Source organism: Neopsephotus bourkii, unplaced genomic scaffold (assembly GCF_033783945.1).
Source record: "Neopsephotus bourkii isolate Nb327-2 ecotype Australia unplaced genomic scaffold, CSIRO-AGI_Nbou_v1 NB_70, whole genome shotgun sequence".
Classification (NCBI taxonomy): Eukaryota; Metazoa; Chordata; class Aves; order Psittaciformes; family Psittacidae; genus Neopsephotus; species Neopsephotus bourkii.
The window spans coordinates 89,688-116,072 of NW_026900587.1; the positions used below are offsets into that span (position 1 = coordinate 89,688).

At 60.8% G+C, this 26,385-nt stretch overlaps 1 protein-coding gene across 1 annotated transcript; it reads right to left on the reverse strand.

Annotated features, from left to right (window-relative positions):
• FOXO6 (forkhead box O6) lies at nucleotides 1–25,645 on the reverse strand. Its single transcript, XM_061353500.1, has 2 exons — nucleotides 25,177–25,645; nucleotides 1–2,008 (listed from the first exon to the last, which is right to left on the reverse strand). Exons 1-2 carry the CDS (start codon nucleotides 25,618–25,620, stop codon nucleotides 596–598), a joined length of 1,857 nt encoding a protein of 618 aa, XP_061209484.1. The 5' UTR covers nucleotides 25,621–25,645; the 3' UTR covers nucleotides 1–595.
• Nucleotides 25,646–26,385: the final 740 nt, after the last annotated feature.

Genomic DNA, 26,385 nt, shown 5'->3' on the forward strand with positions numbered 1-26,385 from the left:
CCTTACTCACTGCTTGGAGCCATTGAGGTGGCCTGGGCATGGGGCTTGGCAGAGCTCCGATCTCCACTGGGATCTAGGGGTGAGGACCCCCCCCCATGCCATGGGGCAGGGTCCCTGCTCCTGACACTTGTACTCAGAGGACTCGTTTCTCAAGGGGGCTCAGAGCAAAGGGTCCCTTTCCGAAGGGGGGTTCCCATGCCACCAGCCATCACCGCTCCATCACCCAGCCCAAGCCCAAACCAAACTGGTACCATCCCAGCGGGGCACTGGGACTGTCTGGAAAGGTTTTCCCTTCCTGCTTCCCCCTCCCTGGACCCGCCTGACTCCGGTTGCCTCTCCTGGCTGCCTGCCCCTGCATCCTCCAGAGGATGCTCATGGGAGGACTCAGCAGATTGGGCACATTTTTGGGCTGGGGGCTCAATATTTGACCCTAGGGTTTGTGTTTTGTGTTCGACCTCAAGCTCAGACGGACGGCTCTAAGCCCATCTTCACAAACAAAGGCAGAAGAGAAAAGGAAAAGAAAACCCAAATGAAGTTAGTCTCAAGGTTCCCCTCGTGGCTTCTCGGTGGCAAGCCCCCCACCCTGGGGTGAGCATCACCCAGGCACCCAGCTCTGGTTCGTGGGCTGCGGGCCCCCGGGCAGCGTGGGCACATTGAGCCCGTTCTGCGGCGGGAGAGCCGAGTCGAAGTTGAAGTCCATCTCATCGCTGTCCATAAAGTCATTCAGGATGATGGACTCCACGTCGCACTCCAGGCTCCCGTTGAACATGTCCAGGTCCAGGTCTGCTGGGAACCTGTCTTGGCCCAACACGGGGGGATGGACAGCCCCCGGGTAGGGGCCCTGCAGCGAATCCAGCAAGCTCATGTGTGCCCCTTGGTTATTAGCGTAGGAATGCAGATGCCCGTGGTGCGGCATGGCCGTCATGCTGCACGTGTCACTGGGCAAGCTCATAAGGCTGACAGGATTAGCTAAGGCACTGGTGTTGACCGCAGGGTGGTGACCGGCTGGTGACGGGTGGTACAAAGCATTGCTCTTCATGAGAGAGCCCGAGTGGGACGGGTACGAGGACAAACCCTGCTCCCCGCTCCCGCAGAGCAGCGGGTTGTGTCTGTGGCCACGGGCCGGCACCATGGGGCTGGCCTGCGGCAGGGGCAGGTCCCCCGGGACCATGCTCTCCTTGTGCGCGTAGGAGATGGAGGAGAGCAGGTCCTGCAGCGAGGCGTTCCTGTAGGAGCTGACGGGCGAGAAGGTGGCTTGCTTGTTCTCCTGGATGGTCTGCATGGGCAGGCGCCGCATGAGGCTCATGGCCGGCTGGCTGTAGATGGTCCCGCAGTAGGTGTTGGTGGCAGCACCCATGGTGGAGCACTTGGAGTTGAAGGTGAAACTGGAGCTCCGCTGCCGCAGGGCGGCCGGGGGGAGCTGCTGCGAGGGGCTCATGGTGTATCCATCCTGCAGGTCCTCCAGCATGCTCTCCCCGAGGCTCTCGTTCAGGCTGATGGTGCCGGTCAGGTCGGTGAGCCGGGGCAGCTCCACGGAGCAGCGGGTGTTGAGGGAAGGAGACATGGTGCTGGAGGGGCTGGGGTACATCAGCGGAGAGGAAGGGGTTCCATCATCCTCCTCCAGCTCATCCGGCTCGTGGTTGGACATGATGGGCGAGAGGCGCCCGCTCAGCGTGCTGGCCGTGGAGTTGGCCCGTGTCCTGAAGTCCGCCCAGGCATCGTACTCATCGCTGGCGTGGGACGCGGGGCTCTCCGACCACTTGGCTTGCTGGGATGAAGGACTGTCCTCCCCGCGCTCCTGCGTCACCTGCAGCTGCTTCTTCTTGCTGGCCTTGCCCTTGATGCGCAGGAACTTGCTGTTGTTGTCCATGGAGACCGCCCGCCGGCGCGGCGTCTTCCCGGTCTTGCCGCCCTCCGGGTTCAGCATCCACCAGGAGCTCTTGCCCGTGCCCTCGTTCTGCACGCGGATGAAGCGGGTGTGCAGGGACAGGTTGTGCCGGATGGAGTTCTGCAGGGACAGCAAGGACAGAGGCACGGTCAGCGGCGGCTGCCGAGGCACAGGCGGGAGGGGAATGCCTGCAGGGATGGGGGGTACATGGGGCATCATGGGGGACCTGGGCTCCATCCCCTGGGATGGGTATAGGGGCTCAGGGGGCTCATCTGGTGGGTCTATCCCACAGCACAGCCAGTATTTCACATTCAGGAGCCCACAGGTCATGGACCATAGCTGCATCTACCAGCTACCTATTGTTAGAGACATCGTTGTCATGGCAGGGAGTGAGGGGTCTTTAGTACATGCGCTGAGTCCAGAGGAGGCCATGGAGATGCTGCTCTGCTCTGGAGCCAGGCTGAGAGAGCTGGGCTGGGGCCGCCTGGAGAAGAGAAGGCTCCTGAAGGGGAGACCTTAGAGCAGCTCCAGTGCCTAAAGGGGCTGCAGGAAACCTGGAGAGGGGCTTGGGACAAGGGCCTGTAGGGACAGGCCAAGGGGAATGGCTTGAACCTGCCCGAGGAGAGACTGAGCTGAGCTCTTAGGCAGAAGCTCTTCCCTGTGAGGGTGCTGAGGCGCTGGCACAGGGTGCCCAGAGAAGCTGTGGCTGCCCCATCCCTGGCAGTGCTCAAGGCCAGGTTGGACACAGGGGCTTGGAGCAAGCTGCTCCAGTGGAAGGGGTCCCTGCCCGTGGCAGGGGTTGGAGCTGGATCAACTTAAGGTCCCTTCCAACCCAAACCAGGCTGGGATTGATTCTATGACATCTCTTGCTGCTGAGCTGCAGTTCATGGGATGCCACCCCAGCTCCCCATGCCTCAGTTTCCCTATGGTCTAGAAGGGAAACACAAGCCACAGCACCCAAAGACGAGCATCAGTCCTGGGTGTACAGGGCTCGGGGCTGGTTGGTGACTACTGGAGGGAGCAGGAGGAGCTGAGGGATGGGGAAGGGGAAGAAGCCAAGGTTCTGGGGAGAAAGTTTGGTGCTGCTGGCGGTGTACAGCGGAATACTAATGAAGAGGCGAGTGCGCTCCAGCCTCATCTATCATATTATGCAATGGCTTACTTCTCTGCACTTCATTTATTTGGAGATTGCTCCCAGGCTGGCTCCTCGCCAGCAGCCACCAAATCCAAGTCTACAGAAATCAATCTCGCGCTGACTGATTAAGCCGTGTTTAGAACTAATTGCTCCTTCGTGTGTGGGGAGAATAAATTACGGGCTTTAATTTCACATCTTTAAAATGCAACTGCAGGTATGGGCTGGCCGTTAACCCCTTCCTGCGCTGCTGGGTTGGGGGACAGGGAGCAGCTCATGGAACAGGCCGGGACACACGATGCCCGTGCCGATGCTCAGCGCCTTCAGGTGGGGAGAGCGATCCTTGACTCACCAACACCTCTCCATTGAGCCACAGCACAGCCTAAACTCCATTCTGCACTACCAAACCGTGGGGCACAAGCAGAGCCCATGGCCATCACCTGGTATGGTCCCCATCCCTTCCTGCCCGTGCTCCTTGGGTCTGCTCATCCCAGGATGCAGGTGATGCTGCATCCCAGGATGCAGGTGATGCTGCAGCCCTCCATGGCTGGGACCAAGCTGCTGTGCAGAGCATGGAGGGAGGGAACGGTGTCTGGGGGTTGGGAATGCCATGGCTGGATGGGGATGACATTCATCACGGTGCTTCCTCCCACTCCGCAGCTCCAGCACAGGGCACCCAGCAGCATCCCCCGGCCCCAGGGGGTCAGGCTGCCCGAGGGAGAGGAGCAGGGTGCGCTGCTGCCTCTTGTGCAGCCGAGCTTCATTAAGAGCCAAAAGACAGCAGCAATTAAGAGCAAGGCGCAGTGAGCCCGGCTCTCTCCTCATTAGCACCCCGAGGAGCTCGGCTGGCCATGGCTCAGGGCGCAGGCACAGGGCAATGGGCTGTAAAGGGGCGGGCCAGGAGCTTGTTAACACCAGGCAGGCAGGGACCTGCTTCACCCACCAGCACACCAGCACCCCCACCAGCACCCGGCATCCCACAGCACACAGCATCCCACAGCACACAGCATCCCACAGCACACAGCATCCCACAGCATACAGCATCCTACAGCACCCAGCATCCTACAGCACCCAGCATCCCACAGCACATGGCATCCTACAGCACACAGCATCCCACAGCACACAGCATCCTACAGCACACAGCATCCTACAGCACACAGCATCCCACAGCACACAGCATCCTACAGCACCCAGCATCCCACAGCACACAGCATCCCACAGCACACAGCATCCTACAGCACCCAGCATCCCACAGCACACACAGCATCCCACAGCACACAGCATCCCACAGCACACGGCATCCCACAACACACACAGCATCCTACAGCACACGGCATCCCACAGCACACACAGCATCCCACAGCACACAGCATCCTACAGCACACGGCATCCCACAACACACACAGCATCCTACAGCACACAGCATCCTACAGCACCCAGCATCCCACAGCACCCAGCATCCCACAGCACACAGCATCCTACAGCACCCAGCATCCCACAGCACACACAGCATCCCACAGCACACAGCATCCCACAGCACACGGCATCCCACAACACACACAGCATCCTACAGCACACGGCATCCCACAGCACACACAGCATCCCACAGCACACAGCATCCTACAGCACACGGCATCCCACAACACACACAGCATCCTACAGCACACAGCATCCTACAGCACCCAGCATCCCACAGCACCCAGCATCCCACAGCACACAGCATCCTACAGCACACAGCATCCTACAGCACCCAGCATCCTACAGCACCCAGCATCCTACAGCACACAGCATCCTACAGCACACAGCATCCGCATCCCACAGCACCCAGCACCAAGCTGGCAGGGAGCCATGGATGATCACAGGGCCCAGGATGTGGGGCTCAGCCCCTGGCATGGGGTGATGTGCATGGGACATCAGGTCTTGGCACAACCTCGCTGACAGCAGCTGCCTTGGCAGGGGTCTAGCAGATTATGGCAGGGTGCAGGGGGAGCAGGTACCAGTCCCATGATGCCGTAAGCCCCATACCCAAAGCCTACATCACTTCTCATAGCAACCTGCACCTTCACTGGGTCTCCCTCCATGTCCCCATCTGCCCCCACGTCACCCCTGCCCTGTTCATCGCCCTGCTCCAACATCTCCCACCAAAGCAGAGAGACCCTCCAGCATCCCATCCCCACGCAGCACTGCAGCCCTGTGGTACCCAAGCTGCACAGGACAAGGAGCACCGGTCCCCATTGTGCATCCAGATGGTGCCAAGGGACAACATCCACCACTTTGGGCTCTGCAGAGGGGCAGGGGATGCTCTGGGTAATGGAGACAAGGGCTGGAGATGGCAGCAGGGATCCAAGCCATGGTTAATCCCAATGGAGGATGAGACTGGAGCCCCTGCCAGCCCCTGCTGGAGGCTTTGCCAACCAGGAAGACCTCAAATACCATCCCAGTGCCCATCTGGCAGGGCTGGCCCTGCTGCAGGGCCTGGAATGGGGATGGGGGGGGGCTGCTGAGAGCTGTGGGCACCCACGGAGCCTCCTCACCCCCCCAGGAGCCCTTCTCCACGGTGCCTCATTGTCAGGGGAGCCGGCAGTGTGAAATCGGTCTGATTAGCAATTAGTCCCATTGTAAAAGGATTAGCCGGACCCCATTGTCTGCAGGAGTGACTCGACTATCAATCTGCATCTGGCAGAGGATGAGGATGCTGATGATGCTGCTGCTCCCTGGGAGCTCTCCCTGGTTCCCCTGTCCTCCTGCCCGACAGATGCTGTCTGGTGAGGCTGTGGCCAAGGGGTGCGTGCTGCTGGAGCCCGAGATGGGCATCGATGCCAGGCACAAAGGTGCAGGATCCGAGCACTTTACTAATCCCTGGGGGTCTCTCCTCTGACATTGGGGTGCCCACAAACCTTGGAGTGGAAGGGTGGGATTGACGTGTGTGCCCTGAGGAGAGCATGGGGTTGGGGAAACAAGCATGGTTCAAGCAAGAGGACAAGGGCCTGTAGGGACAGGGCAAAGGGAATGGCTTGAACCTGCCCGAGGGGAGACTGAGCTGAGCTCTTAGGCAGAAGCTCTTCCCTGTGAGGGTGCTGAGGCGCTGGCACAGGGTGCCCAGAGAAGCTGTGGCTGCCCCATCCCTGGCAGTGCTCAAGGCCAGGTTGGACACAGGGGCTTGGAGCAAGCTGCTCCAGTGGAAGGGGTCCCTGCCCGTGGAAGGGTTTGGAGCTGGATGAGCTTTAAGGTCCCTTCCACCCAACCCATGCTGTGGTTCTATGACTGAACACGATGCCTTTGGCGGGTGTCCCCGGTGACTGCGCACCCCTGCACAGCATCCCCCAGGACGCGGCACCACCGAGGCTGTTGCAGCCTCTGCCCCCGGGAACGTTGCCTCCATCGCTGCAATCCTTCCGTGCGCGCAGTAAATCAGCACCAATTAACCCCGGAGCCGCCCGATGCCGCCGGAGCCTCGTTAGCGGCCCTGCCGCTGCTGCCTCCTGGTAACAGCGGGTGAATCTCCCCCAGGTAACGGGCTCATTATCTGCATGGACCAGCAGACACAGCCCCACACACACTGCCCTATGGCCCCCATCAGCCCCATGCAGTCTCGCTGCCCCCCGGGGCCCTGTCTGGCACCTCCCGCTGGGGCAGCCGGGGCTGTGCCCCCCCACACACACACAAGCGCATCCCTCCCGGGTGGCTTCGCTCGGTGCGTTCGGGTCAGCGCACGGCGGGAGCTGAGCCGCTCCGACGGGCCGTTAATTGACCCAGACGCCCATTACCGGCGCGTCGGGCCGGGTCCAGCCCAGCGCAGCGCCCTGCATCCGGCGGCCGACACTGCGGAGCACGGAGCATCTCCGACCAGCGCCCGTGCGCACATCATTAGGAACCGGTAATCCCCCCCCTCGGCGTGCATTGGGGCTAACGGGGGACCCCAAGCTGCAGCCCCACGCACTGCGCACAGCCTTGCCCTGCCCCACAAATCCACGGTGCTGTGGGGCAAAGGATGGGGCAAAGCAAGCTCCATGCTCTGCGGTGCAGGAGTGGAGCTGGGAACCCACACTGCAGGGTCTGGATGTGCCAGCCTGGGGATGGTGCTTGCCCACTCTAAACCTCTGCAGATCCCTGGGGCTGGGTCATGGTGTGGCCAAGCCAAACCCCTCTTGAAGGAGAAGGTCCAGATGGGACCAGCCATTGTGACCCCAACCTGGTGCCAGACTCACTTGCCCCAATCCAGAAGGAGCCTGGCTGTGGCTGCCTGGGCTTCTGGGCTGGTTTCAGGACAAACAGGGGTGCTGTGACTGCTGGATAGGTCCCCAGGGTGAAACCCATCCCCTGCCTGACTCTGTGCTGGCCCTGACCCACCTTTGCCATCCAGCTCGCAGCGGGTCTGACCCCTGTGGGTTTGGCAGCTGAGTCTGGTGCCTCTTCCCTCCTGACCGTGAGCTCTGGAAGCGATTCCCAAACCCACTGGTGATGTGACCAACACAAATCTGCTCCTCACAGCCCCCCCAGGCAGTGCCCTATGCCCAAGGGATGCCAATGGGACATCTCCACTCTGCAGCCCCAGAGCTCTCAGCACACAGAGCCCCACATCACAGTGGGTGCCAAGGCATGGGTAAGACCCCAGCACAGAATGCAGCTAATAGAGGGCAGCTCAGCCCCATCAGGAGGCTCCTTATGCCCATCCTTGACATGCAGGGGTCTCACCCATGGCTTGGCACCCACCATGGCACAGTGACCCAAAGCAGGGGCAACGGCCACAGCCAAGCATCCCTATCCCGGCCCTGGTCTGGCTGCTGCCAGACAGCTGGTTCCAGCCAAGTTCTGCACTGGGAGTGCTGCCGTTGCCATGGCAGCCCGTTTATTGTAGCCCTTTCCAAACCCAGGAGCATCCTCCCTGCCCTGGCGGGTCCTGCTTTGTCCCCATCCCTGGGCACCTTGCTGAGAGCCCAAGGAGCACCCAGAGCACCCATCCCCTGGGTCTGGGATTCTGTGAACACCACAGCCAGCGCTTCACCACCATCCTTGCAATGAATTTCTTCCTCACATCCAGCCTGAATCTCCCTCTTTTAGTTTAAACCCATCACTGTTTGTCCCGTTCACCAGCCCCTGCTAAGAAGCCTCTTCCCATCTTTCCTATAGGCCTCTTTTAGGAACTGAAAGGAGAAATCATGTCAGAGCTTCTGGTCCTGTGCTGCCTGCTCTCCCCAGGCTGTGGCAGAGCTGGAGGTGCTGGGGGCACTGGGCACACGTCAGGGGGGACCTCACCGTGCTGCCGGGCACAGGGGACCCGTGCCAGACCCCACCGCTCATCCCCGGCTCCATGGAGATGCTGAGGGTGGGCTGTGGGGCTGGCACCAGCAGGGAAGTGCTGGGCATGGGGTGAGCATGGAGTCAGTGAACCCCTTCACAGCATCCTATGGGAGCTTCAGGCAGCAATGCTGGATACCTCTGGATGCTCTGCATGGTGGCTGTATCCCACTGAGAGACACCAGCATCCCTGCTTCTGGGGACAAAACACCCCGGTCCCATCCAGACCCCTCTCCAACATGCAGGAGCAGGAGAGGTGCCTTGGAAAGACCCTCTCCACTATCAGCCACTTACCCAGTGCTGCTCTAATTACCCCAGAGCAGCTGCAGTAAATCACACAGAGCTGCCATGTCATTTCTGCATGAAATTACAGCATTTTGTCTCCCCTGGGTTCAATTTCCTCCACACCAGGTTCGCACCGCAGCCAAACACCGCCAGCAGCTGCATCCCTGCTCCTCAGGTCCCATTTAGCTCCCAAGCCCTGCCTGTCCCCATGCTGAGCACCCCAGGGCTGCTCCACACCAGCATCACTCAGTCCCCAGCCACACACAGACCCTGCTGGGAGACACAGCCAGACACAGGGGGGGGACACAACCAGAGCCCTCTTCCCCCGAGCATCCTATGCGACATCACCGCATCACATTGTGGAGTCCCCCCAGCTCATAGCCACAGTCACAGCCAGGTCACCACAGGGTAGGAGGGATGCTGCTCCCACTGAAACTGGGAAACTGAGGCACAGAGGAGCCAGTGGCAGAGGGAATGAGGGGCTCCACAGCCATGGTTCCAGGAGCCAGCTCTGCCTGGTGAGAGGGGCTTGTGGCTGGGGGTGGGTCCTGAGCAGGAGAGGGTCCTGGAGGGGAAGAAGGCTCCCTCCCTGATGTCCCCCATGTAGCATCCACTGAAGCCAGAGAGATCCTGGGGTCTCCCACTTGATGGACAGGAACCAAAAGCAAACGTGCTCTGGGAGGGGAGATGGAACAGCTCTGTTTTCCCAAAGGGAAGGGTGAAAGAGAATCCATCACCCCAGGGCTGGAGACCTCAACCAGAGCCAGGTCAGTCACACAGCCCTGCCCGGCTGTCACCCACCTCTCCTGTCACACACTCCTGCTCCTGCAGCAGAGGAAGGCACTGGTGACACTGCTCGCATCACCCCATAGAGTTGCATGGATGTGATGGCACCCTGCAGGTGAGCACAGCCACAGAGCTGCATCCAAATCGCCCCTCATCCTGATGCCTGGGCTGGGGCCAGAGGTGAGCACCTCCTCCAAGACCCATTGCTCAAAGGTGACCAGGAAAGTGAATTACCAGTTGTCCTGGACACTTCCCAACCTCCTTTGGCTATTGGGCCCTTGGGAACACCAACTCCCCACAAGCCCTTTGTGCAGGATGGGGTGGGACACAAGCTGCCTCTCCCCCTGCCCTCAAGCACCCATTCACTGGGGTCCTCAACACCAGCCAGACCCAGGAGGCACCTTCAGGATGGACTGGGCAGTGTGTGGCAGGCAGGGCTCCCTGCTCCAACCAAAGCTGCTGGGCTGTTTGCCTCATCTTCCAATCCCTGGGCCCACTAAGGGCAACCCCAAGCCTTGTCTCTAGGCTCGTCCACAGCCACCCAAGGCCACCACCCGGTGCTCTCATTCCTGGTAGTGGGCAGCCGAGCACAGCAGGAGGCAGTGGGAAGCTGAGGTCCTCCTCTACCTGCCTGCCGGAGCCGGATGCTGGGTTACCCGGGAAACGGTGATGACATCGCAGGGATGCAGGGAAACTCTGCCCGAGGTGTTCGGGATGCCATCGCTGTTGCCAGGGCAACGACGGGCGACATCCTGCAGGTAACCTGGGGTGATGGAGCGGGGCTGCACCCGGCATCCTCTGCCTCCTCCTCCTGCACTGGGTGCCCTGGAGTGGGCAATGGGGGCCCACAGGAGGAGGGGACATCCCTTGGGGACATTGCCACCCAACCTGGGGCTGCTCTGCTGTCCCCCCGCTGCTGCCCACTGCCTTTGCCTCCCTATAGCAATGCCCAGGGCTCTGTTCCCCTGCCTGCAGCTCCCCAGCCCATCCTTGAGGGCTCTACCATGGGGCTGGCAGCGATCCCTCTCTGGGGAGCAGCACCCCTGGGATGCCTTTGGATTCATCAGAGTCTGCTTTTCCCTCCGAGGGCTCAGAAGCACCAGGGATGCCCCAAGATTCCCCTCCCAAGGCCCAGATTTTCCTGGTTTTAAATCTCAGCTGCTTGTCCCCACCGGGGATGCACCACCCGGGGCAGGGTGTCCTCCCTCTCTCCCAACCGTGTGTGATCACACAGGGTGGCAGGAAAGCCACAACCCACTGTTGTGGCTTGCGCTTCAACACACACAAGCTGGTAAGGGGCAGGCAGGGATGCTTCCAGCCCAGTATAAAACCAGCAGAAACAGGGGGAATAAGACACCAGAGAACAGTGGGGACTGCTGGGGGCAGATGCGGGATGCAGGGTGAGGACAGCGCTGAGCAGGGGTCAGCAGCCACCCACAGCCCAGGCAGGAGGCAGCGGATTCCCTGAAGGATGCTGCAAAGCAACAGGAACAACAGCTCCCCTCCTGCTGTCCCGAGGGAGCTCACAACCCCCGGCAGAGCAGCTTTCCCTCTAATGGTAAAGATTACATCAGTCGGAGCAGCCGATCCCGCTGCCGCTGGAGGGAGGAGCTGGATCGAGCCCAGCACCACCACAGCCCCATGGGCCACTGACCCACAGCAATGGGTGCCAGAGGGACTGACTGGGAGAGGGGTGGTGATGCCATGAGCATCATCGGGATGCTGTTCATAGAACACTGCTTTGTGTTGGAGGGACCTTAAAGCTCCTCCAGCTCCAACCCCTGCCACGGGCAGGGACCCCTTCCACTGGAGCAGCTTGCTCCAAGCCCCTGTGTCCAACCTGGCCTTGAGCACTGCCAGGGATGGGGCAGCCACAGCTTCTCTGGGCACCCTGTGCCAGCGCCTCAGCACCCTCACAGGGAAGAGCTTCTGCCTAAGAGCTCAGCTCAGTCTCCCCTCGGGCAGGTTCAAGCCATTCCCCTTGGCCTGTCCCTACAGGCCCTTGTCCCAAGCCCCTCTCCAGCTTTCCTGCAGCCCCTTTAGGCACTGGAGCTGCTCTAAGGTCTCCCCTTCAGGAGCCTTCTCTTCTCCAGGCTGCCCCAGCCCAGCTCTCTCAGCCTGGCTCCAGAGCAGAGCTGCTCCAGCCCTCGCAGCATCTCCATGGCCTCCTCTGGCCTCGCTCCAGCAGCTCCAGGTCCCTCTTGTGCTGCTGCCCCAGAGCTGGATCAGGGCTGCAGGGGGGTCTCCCCAGAGCACAGCAGAGGGACAGGATCCCCTCCCTGAGCTGATGCTCACCCTCTGGGGGTGCACCCAGCACACGGGGGGGTTCTGGGCTCAAGCGCTCACTGAAGCTGGGTCATGGGGAGCTTCCCATTGACCAACACCCCAAGTCCTTCTCCTCAGGCTGCTCCATCCAATGCCATGAGTCTCTCTGGAGCCAACCTCCACCCTGCTGGGCTCAACCGGTCACTGCTGCAGACGCCTGCTCCAGTGGAAGCTGCCCCTGCCCATGGCAGGGGGTTGGAACTGGATGAGCTTTAAGGTCCCTTCCAACCCAAACCAGGCTGGATTCCATGACCCCATGATCACCGTGGGAAGGCAGCTGCTCCCATCACCTGGAGGGGCTCAACCACCTGGGTCATGCCTCAATCCCTCCTCATTTGAAGGAGTGGGGGGGCACTTCCAGCAGCTCCATGGGGTCCCTGTGCCATGGGTGCCCCCTTGGGTGTCACCGCATGCCCAGTGTCCTGAGGTGGAGGGAGGACGGGACCCCCCCATCCGGGCTGTATCCCAGGGGATCTGGCAACCCTTCAGCCATCCCCTCCCCGCTCCCCCTGCTCCGTGACACGGAGCTGTAATTGCATTAGACACTGCTGCCCGGGCAGCGCAGCCTGAAAACCATCCCGAATTCCTGGGCACGGCGCCCGCTCTCTGTCTGCAGCCGGTCCCATTCCCCCCCCACACTCTTCCAAACCCCATCTCCTCCAGCACTGACCCACAGCGAGGAGCCTCTGATCCCTCCCCATAGCGAGCGGGTCCAGCCAGGCTCAGCACATCCCCATCACCCCACGCTGTTGATGCAGCCGGGGGAGCGCAGCACTGCAGGGACCCCCCCACTTCGTTGTCCCCCATCCCCTGCGCTGATGCAGCCCCGCGCCAGCTTCCTGCGCTCCAGAATGTACCGCGGCCCCGCGGCCGCAGCCAGGGACACGATGTGCTTGCTCCCTGCTCCAGGCCCTGTTTTTCCTGGCCCCGCTCCTGCTCCGCTGGCGGCCGGGCGCTGCCGCTCAATGCAGCTTTTGTTCGGTTCTCCCCCCTCATCCTCGCCTCCCCGCACACCTCCAGCCCACCCCTTCGGACCCTCCGGGAGCCATCCCTCGCATCCCTCGCCCCTGACCACCCCCTGGCTCTGCCACCATCCCCATGGCTTTCTCCATCACCAGTAGGGCAGCAGGGGAGGCAATGGTGTCCCCATAGGGCAACCCAGCAGCATCCGGGAGCTGGTACCCTCCAGAGCACCTCTGTCAGCCCCGAGGAGGGAGGTGGATATTGAGCCCCTTCTCCTGCCCATGGCCTCATCCTGCTCCATGGACACACTTGCAGCACAGATCCATTAAGTCGCTCTGGGTACAGCCCATGTGGATGTCTCCCCCTCGCAGGGCTCAGCACCACAAAGACCCGTTGCTCCCCACACTGATGCTGTCTCACTGCCACTGCTGCTAACTGGGACACCCACAGCCACAGGGCTGCAACCCAGCTTAGAATCTCATAATGGTTTGGGTTGGAAGGGACCTTAAAGCTCATCCAGTTCCAACAGGCAGGGACACCTTCCACTAGAGCAGGTTGCTCCAAGCCCCATCCAACCTGGACTTGAGCACTGCCAGGGATGGGGCAGCCACAGCATCCTAACACCCGCTGGAAAACAGGTTTCTGAGTCCAATACAGCCGCTTGTTTGAGCTTCTCCTCTTCAAACATTCCCTTACAACTGCCCCCATGTCCTTGCAGCCCAGGGAGCCGGCTCCTGCCCGCCCAGCACTGCCCATCCCCAGCCTTCCCCTTCTATCTGGGGGAATTTGGCTGACCCAAATCTGCTTTTCCATTGTGGAAAACCCCTCCCCACCGGCAAACACTGCCCAATGGACTCACAAGCCAGCTCCCCACACCCCAAACCTTCACTGATCCAAACAGCCACCCCCATGCCCGCTGGCTTGGCACAGGGATGCCAATGCCACACACACTGGGAACGGGTACAAATACATTAGGATCAACCCCAAACGCTCGGGCACAGCTGAGCATGAGGCCGGTCCTGCCCCACAACCCAGGCTGTGGGGCAGTGCAGGGTGAGGATGAGCTGTGTCCCCAAGAGCATCCCTACAGCCATGTGCTGCATCCTGCCCCCGGGAATGGCAGGGAGGTAGAAGGGACACATTGAGGTGCAGAGCTGCTCTGGACCCTCATCACCCCCAGAATCACCCCTGGATCTGGCTGTTGGGTGGTACAGCACACACTGAGCTGTGCACATGGGGCAGCCATGGGGATGGGACCCCTAAGTCCCTCCCCATGACAGCACCACCAACCCCTGGCATCATGGCAAACACCCAATGATGCTTCCTCAACCCCTCCATCCCCCCCATTTCTCCATTCCTCCATCCTTTCATCCCCTCATTTCTCCATCCTTTCATCCCCTCATTTCTCCATCCTCCATCCCTTCATCTCCCCCATTTCTCCATCCTTTCATCCCCTCATTTCTCCATCCTCCATCCTTTCATCCCCCCATTTCTCCATCCTTTCATCCCCTCATTTCTCCATCTTTTCATCCCCTCATTTCTCCATCCTCCATCCTTTTGTCCCCCCATTTCTCCATCCTTTCATCCCCTCATTTCTCCATCTTTTCATCCCCTCATTTCTCCATCCTCCATCCTTTTGTCCCCCCATTTCTCCATGCTCCATCCTTTCATCCCCTCATTTCTCCATCCTCCATCCTTTCAACCCCCCATTTCTCCATCCTTTCACCCCTCCATTTCTCCATCCTTTCATCCCCCCATTCCTCCATCCTTTCATCCCCCCATTTCTCCATCCTTTCATCCCCCCATTTCTACATCCTTACATCCCCCCTGCCTCCATCCCTTCATCCTTCCATCCCCCCCATCCCTATCCACAGCCAGGAACCAGCCAAACCCACTCCCACCCCCAGTACCCCACAGATGCCGCCTGCTGGCACCGCTCCTCTCTCCCCAGCCCCTTTTTCTTGTGCCCCCCTCTTTCCTGGCACCATCTTTCCCCCCCTGGCAGCGGGAGCGGGGTCTTCCCTGCATCCGTCTGGCAGCTCAGCCCCTGTCGCCGCGGGGGCATTAGCACCAGAGCTGCGGGGAGCTCCCGGGGGAGAAGTAAGTGGATCAAAGGGTTTTAGCAGCAGACGGCTCCCAGACAAATCTGGATCCTCTTCAAGGCGGCCACTTGCGGCTACAAATGCACTTTGTGCCTGCAGCTCCCCAGCCAGGAAGTTTCACACCGGCTTTATTGCGTTTAACCCCTCGCTGCTCCCAGCCTGGATGCCGCAAGGATGGGCTCCGGGGCAAACCCAGCCCTGCAGGGGTCAGGGCGCTGGGTGCTTGTGCATAGACATCCCCCCTCCCCTCCCCAGAAAAGATGGGGGGGTCAAAACGCCCCATTGACAGTCCTGCTCATCCATGGAACCACGACAAGGGGAAACTGAGGCACGCAGTATGGGGGGGATGCTGCTGCTCCCTGGGTCACACACATCAATATGCACCCCCATTGCCTCCCCCAGGCTGAAGGTGACAGATACCCCCCATCCTTCCATCCCCACATCTCTCCATCCTCGCATTCCCCCATCCCTGCATCCCTCTATCCCTGCATCCCTCCATCCTCGCATCCCCCCATCCCCGCATCCCTCCATCCCCACATCTCTCCATCCCTGCATCCCTCCATCCCCACATCTCTCCATCCCTGCATCCCTCCATCCCCGCATCTCTCCATCCCTGCATCCCTCCATCCCTGCATCCCCGCATCCCTCCATCCCCGCATCCCTCCATCCCTGCATCCCTCCATCCCTGCATCCCTCCATCCCCGCATCCCTCCATCCCCGCATCCCCCCATCCCCACATCCCTCCATCCCTGCATCTCTCCATCCCTGCATCTCCCCATCCCACCCTGCACCCCGGCCAGCCTGGCTGCACTTATGGTCCCCCAAAGCCAGCCGGTGCTCTCTGGGTGAGCCGGAGCCAGGGCAGGGAGAGGCTCTCCTGGAGCCTCTGCTGTGATGAATTATTCAGTGTGATGATAAGTACAGGAGCCCCTGGTTCTGCTCACTCCCTGCAGGCAGGAGCAGGATTGGTGCCAGGAGCAGAGAGAGGGACCAAGGCCATGCCCAATCCCATCTCACTGGGGCTGTGCTACCATGGGGCTGCCCCAGAGAGGATGGAGGGGACCCTGAGCAACCTGAGCCAGCTTGGCTGGGTGGCCGTGGGGCCCTGCCCTGGACCTGCAGAGCTGGACAAACTGGGAGCTCTGGGGTGCCAGGCTTGGCCCCACTGCAAGCACTGCCCACCAGTCTCCTCTTGCTGCCCCACGGTGGCTGCAGCACCCACACTTCCCAGCCCAGCACCCCACACTGCATAGTCCCACACCCCAAATCTCACAGCACTGCACCCCACATCTCCCCATAAACCCCAGCTGTGGGGTCACCCCCTTGATTCCACCCCACACATGGAGATGCATCCCTGCCTCCTGGGGATGGCACAGAGGAAGCTGCCAGGACCCCACTGCACATCCTAGGGGTACCCCCTATATCCCCCCTGCCATGTCCCCACCTCCAAGCCCACAGGCACCAACATGAGCCCAGCACAGAGCTGCTGCTGCCATGAAGCCCGGTGCTGATGCAGCCACTCCTTGGCTCTGGAATAGAGGGAAATAAGAGGGGGTCAGCCAAAAAACACACAGGGAGGGCAAGCAGATCCTCCCACCAGGATCCCAGTGCTGCCGGGCCAGGAATGGGGTGAGGGAAACCTCAGCTCCAAGGTCCGGCACATGGGAGGACGCATAAGGACACAGGGAAGCAGGGATGCTCTGCGGGTACCAAATGTGCCCGGTGGGGTGGGGAGCACCTCTAATAATAATATATAAAATACATAATATATAAAATGTATAATAAAATTACTATTATTAATATATTATATTACAAATTATATCATATATAATAATGCTAATAATAAATGTGTCCTGTGGTGCTGTGCCAGCAGCAGTGGGGAGGTGGATGGATCATTCTGAGCAGGCATTGGCATGGCACAGCACAATGCGGCACACAAGGATCCACATCCACAGCTCCATAGGGGTCTGAGGCAGCACCTCCTTACCCCATCCCCATGGCATAGTGGGGTCACATCCCCTCAGCATCTGAAGCACCCCAAAACCTGACATGGTCCCTGCCCATGGATTGGGATTGGATGAGCTTTAAGGTCGCTTCCAACCCAAACCAGACTGGGATTCTATGAAGAGAGGTGATGATCATTGGCACAACAACTGTGTTCCACCTGGGGAAGGGTGTGAGGACAAGGCCCTGCAAAAGAGCCTCTTTGTCTTTGCTTTCTTGTTCCCCCTCCAGCTCGCAGGTAATAGCCAGGAATGGGCAAACCCTCCTTTAATGGACTCTTAATAATGCTGTAATTTCCCTTTGCAGAGAAAGTTTTCCAAACAGTCAAAGATTCAAAACAAAGCAATGATTGTTCCTATTAGCATTAAATTCTACTCTGGGAGAGAGAATAAATCAAGCAAGGGGATTCAATTCAAAACAGAACTATAAAAAAATCCAATAATGATTTTTTAATATTAATAAGAAAAATATATTGTTATGCACCCTTAGCATTTAAACTTCTAATCCAATCAGCGCAAAGTGCAGAGATAAATCACAGCCACTGAGGAGAAGGGAACAGGCATCAGGCAGGCAGCAATAAAACGCTGTCTTACATCCCTGGGACAGGCTTGGCTCTGACAGCCTCCAGAAGCAAAAAAAGCCCAAATTTATGGTGCTGTCGCTCCAAAAGCCTGTTAATTCCATCCCTGCATCACCCCACGCATCCTCTGCTCACCTAGGGCAGGAGTTGAGGGCAGGATGATGCCTGAATCCATCAGCATGGTGCTGAGGAGGCAGGGGCTGGCCCGTCATCATCCTCCTTAAACCCAGTTCCCAGTGCGGGATGGGATGGATTCCAGTGCCGCCATCCTCCTTAAACCCAGTTCCCAGTGCGGGATGGGATGGATCCCAGTGCCGTCATCCTCCTTAAACCCAGCTCCCAGCAACAGGATGGGATGGATCCCAGTGCCGCCATCCTCCTTAAACCCAGTTCCCAGTGCGGGATGGGATGGATCCCAGTGCCGCCATCCTCCTTAAACCCAGTTCCCAGTGCGGGATGGGATGGATTCCAGTGCCGCCATCCTCCTTAAACCCAGTTCCCAGTGCGGGATGGGATGGATTCCAGTGCTGCCATCCTCCTTAAACCCAGTTCCCAGTGCGGGATGGGATGGATCCCAGTGCCCTGCACTCACTGGGGGAAGCAGCCAGGGGACCCACTGCTATGGTCATGGGGATGGATCCCAGTGCCCTGCACTCACTGGGGGAAGCAGCCAGGGGACCCACTGCTATGGTCATAGGGATGGATCCCAGTGCCCTGCACTCACTGGGGGAAGCAGCCAGGGGACTCACTGCTATGGTCATAGGGATGGATCCCAGTGCCCTGCACTCACTGGGGGAAGCAGCCAGGGGACCCACTGCTATGGCATGGTCTCTGAATCTCTGCCAGCCTTAGATGTTCCTCTTGGCATTCCCAATCCCACGCTACCAAACACATCTGAGATCCTGGGCAGGCTCCAGGGATGCTCGGAACCGCAGTGCGCTCTGATGCGGTGCCCGCTCCCACCAGCATCCACACACCAGTATGGAGCTGATGGTACCCACTGGGCCCTGCTTCCCTCCCCATGTACAGAGCGGATGGTGGGCAGCCCCCCCCATCCCACAGGCCGGGATCACAGACCAGGAATAACCCCAGAGAGGCCGCCCTATGCCATCCTGGTTGCACTCATCACAGTGAATGGCCCAATGATGCTCCGCTGAGGTTATTCCCACTGGCTTGGGCAGACGATGCGGGATACAGGGACCAGCAATGAGCCTGGATGAGTGGAGAAATGCCACCCTTGGGTCCCCAAACCTCAGTGCTCCTGCTGAAAGCATCTCCATCCGAAGGGAAGGGGATGCTGAGCCAGGGCAGGGAAGGAGGAGCAGCAAAGGGACCATGCGACAGCAGAGGACAAAAGACATCCCAGGCACACAGGGAGATCCCAGAGTGTGGCATGCTGCTGACGCCACCAACCCGGGCGAGAGGGCATCTGGGGACAGGGGATGGACACAGGAGCACCCCGAGGCTTCATTCCTGTGGCTCCAGCTCCTGGGGGATTAATCACAGCTATTACAGCTCCCAGCCTGCCACATGGAGCATCCCTGCTCCGCTTTGGCTTCGGAAGGTTTGCGATGAGGGTTGGGGAACAGGATCCAGGCTTAGCCCTGTGGTACCCAGCTCTGGTCCCACATCCCAACTCCGGGTGGCAAAGCTGCTCATCAAGGAGCACCCAACCCCTCCTGGCACCTTGTAATATGTTCTAAGGGAAACTAATAGCAATAGAGGTGATGAATCCCTGCATCTGGCATTTGGCCAGGGCTGAGGAGGCAGCAGGACCAGTGCGTGGCACTGGGAGCACCAGGCTCAGTGGCTGGTCCAGCCTGCGCTGCAGGGATGCCCAGCAAGCCCGAGGAGCAGGAACCTGCATCCCATATCCCTGCCAGCCTGGCTGATGGAGGAGATGCCAGCGGTCCCCAGGGTGGCACGGTCACCAGTGCCTTGGTGATGGAGCAGCGCCACCATTCACAGCACTGCAAGACTTTCCCACTGGATTACGAGTGGGATCACCCTGGCGCCCAGCACTGAGGTGGGAACGGAGCAGGCACAGCCCCACAACACCCATCTCCTCCGCACCCCAGCAATGGACTCGGCTGCAGCCTCCTCCCAATCCCATGGGATTGGAGCCAGGCTCCCAGGGAGACACAAAGGCTGCTCCAGGCAGGGTGCTGGCAGCAGCACAGCCCATGGGCAAGGGATGTGCCTTTGGGGGAGCACCCGGACCCCCACATCAGGGAGTTTGGGGAGGGGAATGGGGGCACTGAACTGACCCAGCCGGAGCTCAGAGCATCACCTTCACATGGATAAAACCAAGCATCCGGTCTATAAATGGGCCTGTGCAATGAGAGCCCTGCAGGCTGCTGCAGACAGCACAGCACAGCCCCGCACCAACAGCCCATACAGCCCCATAACAGCCCCATAACACCCCCAGCAACAGCCCCATAACAACAGCCCTCGCCTGTCTGCTCTTCTTGGCTTTACCGCTTCATTTCTATGGGGTTTGGGGTATTTTTCCCTTCCCATCCATCACTGGCGGCTGCTCCTGCCCCAGCTCAGGCTCCCCCCACAACAAGGCCGCTCTGTGCCCTCCCTGCCCCAAGGACACGCTGCCCCCAGCCCATGCCCCAGGGGAGCACAAGCCCAGGAGATGTCCAAGGATCCGGCTGCGATGCGCGGGCACGCGTGGGAGCACACGTGGCGAGCCCGGCACACGTGTGTCACACATGCACGGGAACATGTGCAGGCTGAGCCATGCACCGCTGCCTGCAGCACAGGCAGGGCTCTGCCTGCATCGGGGTACCCGGGCAGCGGAACCCATCCCTAAGCGCTGCCCCATAGGGCACATAGGAGCAGCAAACCAGGCTGCACCGCAGAAGGGTTTGGGTTGAAGGGAGCTTAAAGCTCCTCCAGCTCCAACCCCTGCCATGAACAGGGACCCTTTCTACTAAAGCAGCTTGCTCCAAGCCCCTGTGTCCAACCTGGCCTTGAGCACTGCCAGGGATGGGGCAGCCACAGCTTCTCTGGGCACCCTGTGCCAGCGCCTCAGCACCCTCATCACTGCCACATCCCTGGGTACAAAGAGCCACCAACCGCAGCAGACAGCAAAGCCCAGGAGCCTCCCTGCTGCCATGGGTGCTCAAAGGGCAGGGTGATGGAGATGAGACCCTTCCTGAAAGAGCAGGCCCCAGCCACACACACCCCACCATCACCCTGCCCTGCACTGGACACCAGCCAGACCCACGGGTGACAGCTCAGGATGCTTTGGGATGCTGGAGCATCCCTGCTGGGAGGGAAGGGACCAGCCAGCTTGTCCTGTCCCAGTGCTGGCTGCCTGCTCCTCATCCCCGCAGTGGGTGAAAGCAAGCTTTGTGCTGGGGTTCCAGCTCTCCTGCCTGGCTCCTGGCCCAGGCACCACACCACAAGGGTGCCCAAATGGAGCTCCCGTGTGTCCTGCTCTAACCCACAGCACCTTTCACCTCGGCACACAGCAGCCACCCCCAGCAGGAGCCATGGGAAGCAATGGGCTGCTTACCCAAACCATTCCTTGGTTCTATGGCAGCAATGGGGCTCGGGGTGCACCCAGGGAGGGAGGGTGCTGCCTGGAGCTGGGGGTCTGACTGCACCCAGACCCTGCTGCAGTGGTGGGGAAGGGAGGTTCATCCCCTTCCTGCATGTTCCCTCTGCTAGGACACGCTGGGAGAGGTGTCCAACCCCACTCCCTAAACCCATGGGACCCCCCATTCCCACAGCATCCCGATGAGGATCCCGCATCCCGCCTGGCCTGACCCACTGCATCCCCACAAAACACTTACAAGGCTTTTAAAATACAAACCCAAGCAGCAAGAAATGCATTTCCAGCCCAGGACACTGCATCTTGCATCCCAGCATCGGGCAGGCGGGAGGGAGGGAGAGAGGGATGAAGACCCGGACCCGCACGAGAGGATGGATGGAGATAACAACAGGCTGTGAGAGCTCTTGTAGTCCATAGGACCTTAACTGGAGCTTCTATTCCAGTGGTTATTAAAAATAAAGGGGGGGATTAGGGGGAGAAGCGGAGAGCAGAGCAAGCTGTTCATTTGGAGCCTTTCCCTTGGGTTTAATAAAGCCCCACTCACTGCTGTAGTATCATTTTTATGCTATCATAAAGCTGGACCATTTAGCAGGTTTGTGTTACTTCAGCAGTTAGCGCTGCATGAAAAGCGATTCCAGAACAAGGGGGGGGGGGGATAAATTATAAGGAAGAGGAAAAACCTCCAAAAGGAGGGAGAAAACTGAGGTGGGAAGGAGGAGAGAGCCCGGGGGCTCCTCACAGTGATGCCACCAGCAGCTCATGGGCAGCAAGAGGGCTCTGCATCCCTGTGGGAAGTCGGGGATGGATGAGGAATCCCATGCTCCAGGCCTGGGATGATGAAGAGTGATGGACCCCAGCCCAGCATCCCATGGGTGCTGTGGGAAAGGGTCGGAGGGGTTCCCAGGGGCACTGCATGTGCAGGGATGGGAGCAGGGGAGTCCCCTCAAGGGCTCCTCCAGCCCTGGGACATTCAGGATCTCCCGGGCTCTCCCGGCCCCTCGGCAGCTCCCCAGGGAGCATCGGGCTTCTCCGTGCTGCTGGAAAATTCTCCATATATGGAGAGGATGGGAATACGTGAGCAGAGCCCAAACCCCCCAACGGGAGAGCCCTGCCCCAGCCGTGCCCCCCCCTCGGGGCCGTGCAGCACCCTCATGCCGATGGGAGCGCGCTGGTTGTGCACCCCAAAGCCACAACACCCCCGGGACTGTGTCACCCCATCACCCCCCTGCAGCATCACCCACTGCCGTCTGCAAGGGGACAGTCACCCCCATCAGCCCCAGTGCTGCTTGGAGCCTCTCCAGCCACACGGGCAGCATCCCAGTTGGATGCAGGAGCCCCCATCCAAGCGGGGCAGGGGGTCACCAGTGATGGAGCACACAGAGCCTGGAGCAGCTCCCCCAATGGAAGCTTCTTGTGTCCCACCATGGTCCTGCTCCCCTGGCCGGAGCTCAGGGTTCTCCACACCCCATGGGGAGGTGAAGCACCCCGGAACCCCCAAACCTTTGACCAATGAGATGCTCCCACCCCAACACCCTTCCCACCCCTTTTCCTCCCTCCCTAATTCATCTCCATCCTGCCCTGCAAAGGGATGGTGGCACTTTGGGGGGGGTATCTCTGCTCCCAGCTCCATGGGCCCCCCACCGCAGGAGCATCCAGCAATGTAAAGGAGGAGGAGGATTAGGGGAGGGCTGGGAATTAAGGATTTCAGCGCTGTCAGAGCCGCAGCAGACAGGCATCCACCAGCTGAGTGCCTGATTGTTATATTTTGGATGTCAAACCGGAGCAAGCAGAAACCTTCAGAACGCCTTCAGCGCCGCTGCCTTTCTGACGGAGGGTGTTGGTTTCCCATTAACAAGTGGGAAGCGGGAGCTGGAGCAGAAAACTTCAAGCGCTTTGGAATTGATAAAATAACAACTCCCTAATTAAGCAGAGCTGTCAGTCAATGGGTGCCCGCTGCAGCGGGAAGAGGCAGCATTGCCCAGAACACGAGCCCGATGTGCACGCATTAGACCTTCACACCCCATTAGACCTGGTGCTGATGCTGAGCACGGCCAAGGGGTTTAGAGCTTGCCCCTCAGTTTGTCTCCCCATCAAACCATGCCATGCAAGACGCAGGTTGGTGGGAAGGAGACCCCAAAATGCACCCGCCCTGTGCAGTATCATTCCCCTACGGGATAACTGTTCCCAGCTTGGGGAATGTATCCTGATAGAACATCACACACCACAGCCAGGCACAGCATCCCCATGGCTGGCTGGATGCAGGAAGGGGTCCCAGCAACAGACCCTAGTGCAGAGCAGAGTTTGGGGAAGTCACCACACAGCCATGGGATGCCCCATGGGGTGCTGTGCCCTCGGCTGGGGCTCCCAGCTCTCCATCACCCGCACTCCCAGTACAGGGAGGCTGTGAAGCAGCAGGCTAAGGGAGCAGCCCATAACCCAGGACCACGCTGCGACACCGCTGCACTGGGGAATGAAACGCTTCAAACCCACTGGGCTTCCCCCAGGCTGAGGCAAGAGGAACCCAGCATCTCCAGGGGTTCTTCCATCAGCAGCTCCTTGCCACAGCATTGATGCCATCACCCCGGTGCTCCCTCAGCTGCCAGCCACACATGGGGCACAAGGGGGGACAGCCAGGAGGGACCTGGGGCTATGGGGAAGGTGTTTAACCCCTGGCACGGAGGGGTCTGATGAAGGCACCAAGCAAAGGGGGTCCCCGGATGCTGCTTCTTGCTCTGCCAGCATGGCATCAGGCACCAGCAGCATGAGGGCACCATCCTGGTGTTTCACCGGGCAGCACTCGGCCCCACCAAGGGGGGCACTGGGCTGGGATGGGAGGTTTGAGCCCAGTGCCAGCACCACTCCAGCTGGGAGATGGAGAGCATCCCATCCCAGGGTGCAGCCATGCAAATGCACCCATGCACCCACCTGCACGGCTGCTGCAAATGCCCCTTCGTGCCAGCAGCAGCCAGACCCTGACCCTCTCCCCTTTGCACACCACACACAACGAAGCCTCCAGCAACGCACACGGAGCTGCTTGGGAATCCCTTTGCTCCTCATCCCAGCCCTGACGAAACACATCCCAGCTCCCATCAGCACACGTCCCCCATAGTCCACAGCCTCGGGGAGCCCCTTCACGCCCAGCACATGCTCGGGCCACACAGCTCTCGTTGCAGGCGGAGGGTTGAGAGCCCCACACACACCACAACCACCCCCTGCCACCGCCACAGCCCCCAAACCCTGCCCCAGTGACTCTCAACACTGGGGGGACACCGGTTGCCGCTACCTCCCCATCAGGAGCAGGGCAGAGCAGAGAGAATGCCCAGCTCCATGCAAAACCAGCTCCCATGGCCCGGCCACCGGTGCCATGGACAGAATCCAGGCTCCCTGCCCCGAAATAGCCCCGTCTGCAAGCGAGAAGGACCCCCACGGCCAGGACACGCCGTGCCAGAGCCAGGGTTGGTACCAGAGCCTCCAAAGCCTCGTTACACACTAATCACACTGGAGGTGACAGGGCTTAGGGGAGGGCTTAAGAGAAACCGGCTCCTTTTTACTGACACCATCTGGACACAGGGATCTCTTCCCCCTTCCCGGGCGAGCGTTAGCCAGAGGGGCAGGAGCCAGCGTGACCCCCTAGGACTCAGCACCCTCAGTGCTAGGACAGTCAGCGCGCTGCATCCCGGAGTGAGAGGGGGGAATCACTGCCCGCGCTAGGGATTTCCAACCAGCCCACGGTGCTGTGCCAACCGGGAACAGAGCCGGGAATGCCAGCATGGAGCCAGCGGGGGACCGCGTGGTGCCTGCGTGCCCGCCGGGATGGTGGGGATGAGACGGGGGGACGGGACGGGACGGGGCACACTGGGGGAAGCCAGCCCGGAGACATGTGCTCGGACGCGACACCGGAGGGCAGGGACCTCGGGTCACCGTGATGGTGCTGGGACCGTCACTCGCCGTCCCCCGGTGCTCGCACACCGCGACCCATCGCTCAGCTCGGCCCCAGGCCGGCGGGGGAAGCGGGCACCAGCTCACCCCGCTTCCAACACACAGCACCACGAGGCGCCGGCTGCCCCCGAAACTTAACCAAGCCCTCATCCAAGCGGGGATCCCCCAAACCCACACCACACCACACCACACCACACCACCCCCCTCAGCCAGGGGCAAAGCTCCGGTTGCGCAGGGGGAAGCATCCACGCGTTGGGAAGCGGAGAGGAAAGTTGGGCCGGGGATGGGGTGAGAGGGGTCAGGTACCTTCCATCCGGCGGAGCTGTTGCTGTCTCCTTTATCCTTAAAGTAGGGGACGTATCGCACCATCCAGTCGTAGATCTGCGAGAGCGTGAGGCGCTTCTCGGGCGAGCTCTCGATGGCTTTGGTGATGAGGTCGGCGTAGGAGAGGTTGCCCCAGGCGTTCCTCCGGGAGGTCTTGGCCTTGCGGAGCTGCCCCACGTCCGCGCCGGGAGGCGGCAGGGGGGGGGCAGCGGCGGCGGCTCTGCGCTCCGCCGGGGCCGCCGTGTTCTCGGTCCCCTCCGCGCCACCGGCCCCCCGCGCCGGGGGTCCCCCCGAGGCCGCGGCCCCATCGTCCTCCTCCGCCGCGAAGTCGGGGTGCGGGAGAGGCCAAGTGCAGGACCGGGGCCGGCTCTGCGGCTCGAAATCCGGGTCGATCTCCACCTGATGCGCCTGGAGCTTCTCTTCCATGGTCCCCTCCCCGCCGCTCCCGCCCTCCCTCCCCCCCCCCCCGGCAGCCCCCTCCCCGAGTTACGGTCGGTTTCCACCAAAAAACAAAAAATTAAAGAAAAAAAAAACACAAAAGAAGAAACAACCAAAAACCCCCCAAAACACGGGAGGAAGAAGAGTGCGAAGAAGGCTCCGAGCTCGGGTGGAGCGGAGGAGGGAGGAGGGGCCGCTCCGAGCCGGGTCCCGGCGGGGCCGCAGCCCCGGGTCCGGCCGCTCTCGCCCTACGCGGCGGCTCTGCCCGGCTCCGCGCCGGACACCGGGAGGTTAACGGGAGCGGCGGGCCGGGGCGGGTGCCGCATGTCCATCGGTCTCTCCAGCAGCGGCGGGCGAGGCGGGGGGAGCGGGCTGGGTTTGGGTCGGTTTGGGGTCTTTTCTCTCGTTTGTTTGTATGGTTTGTTGGTTTTTTTTACCGGCCGCGGAGCTCCGGAGTCGTTCCCGGCACGGCGGCGGCAGCGGCAGCGGCGGGCGGGCAGGGCGCGGGGGCTGCCGCATCCATCGGCGGACGCTGCACCGGGGGCTGTCGGCTCGGTCAAGCAGCAACAGATGCACCGGTGCGACCGGCGGCGGGCGGCATCCTCGGCCGGGAACCGGCGCCCTCCGGGGGCCGGGCGGCGCTGGGGGCACCTGGGCGGGGAGAGGCGGAGGGGCGGGCGGCCCGGCGCTAAGTCCGGCGGCGCGGCGGAGCCATGCTGGCGGGCGGCACGCACCTGACAGCGCCCGGGCGAG

Bases quoted from the DNA above. Each gene is read 5' to 3' on its own strand.
- FOXO6 (XM_061353500.1), bottom strand. From the start codon at position 25,620: ATGGAAGAGAAGCTCCAGGCGCATCAGGTGGAGATCGACCCGGATTTC. The intron at 2,009-25,176 runs GTACCTGACCCC...CTGTCCCTGCAG, and splicing joins ACAGCTCCGCCGGATGGAAG to AACTCCATCCGGCACAACCT.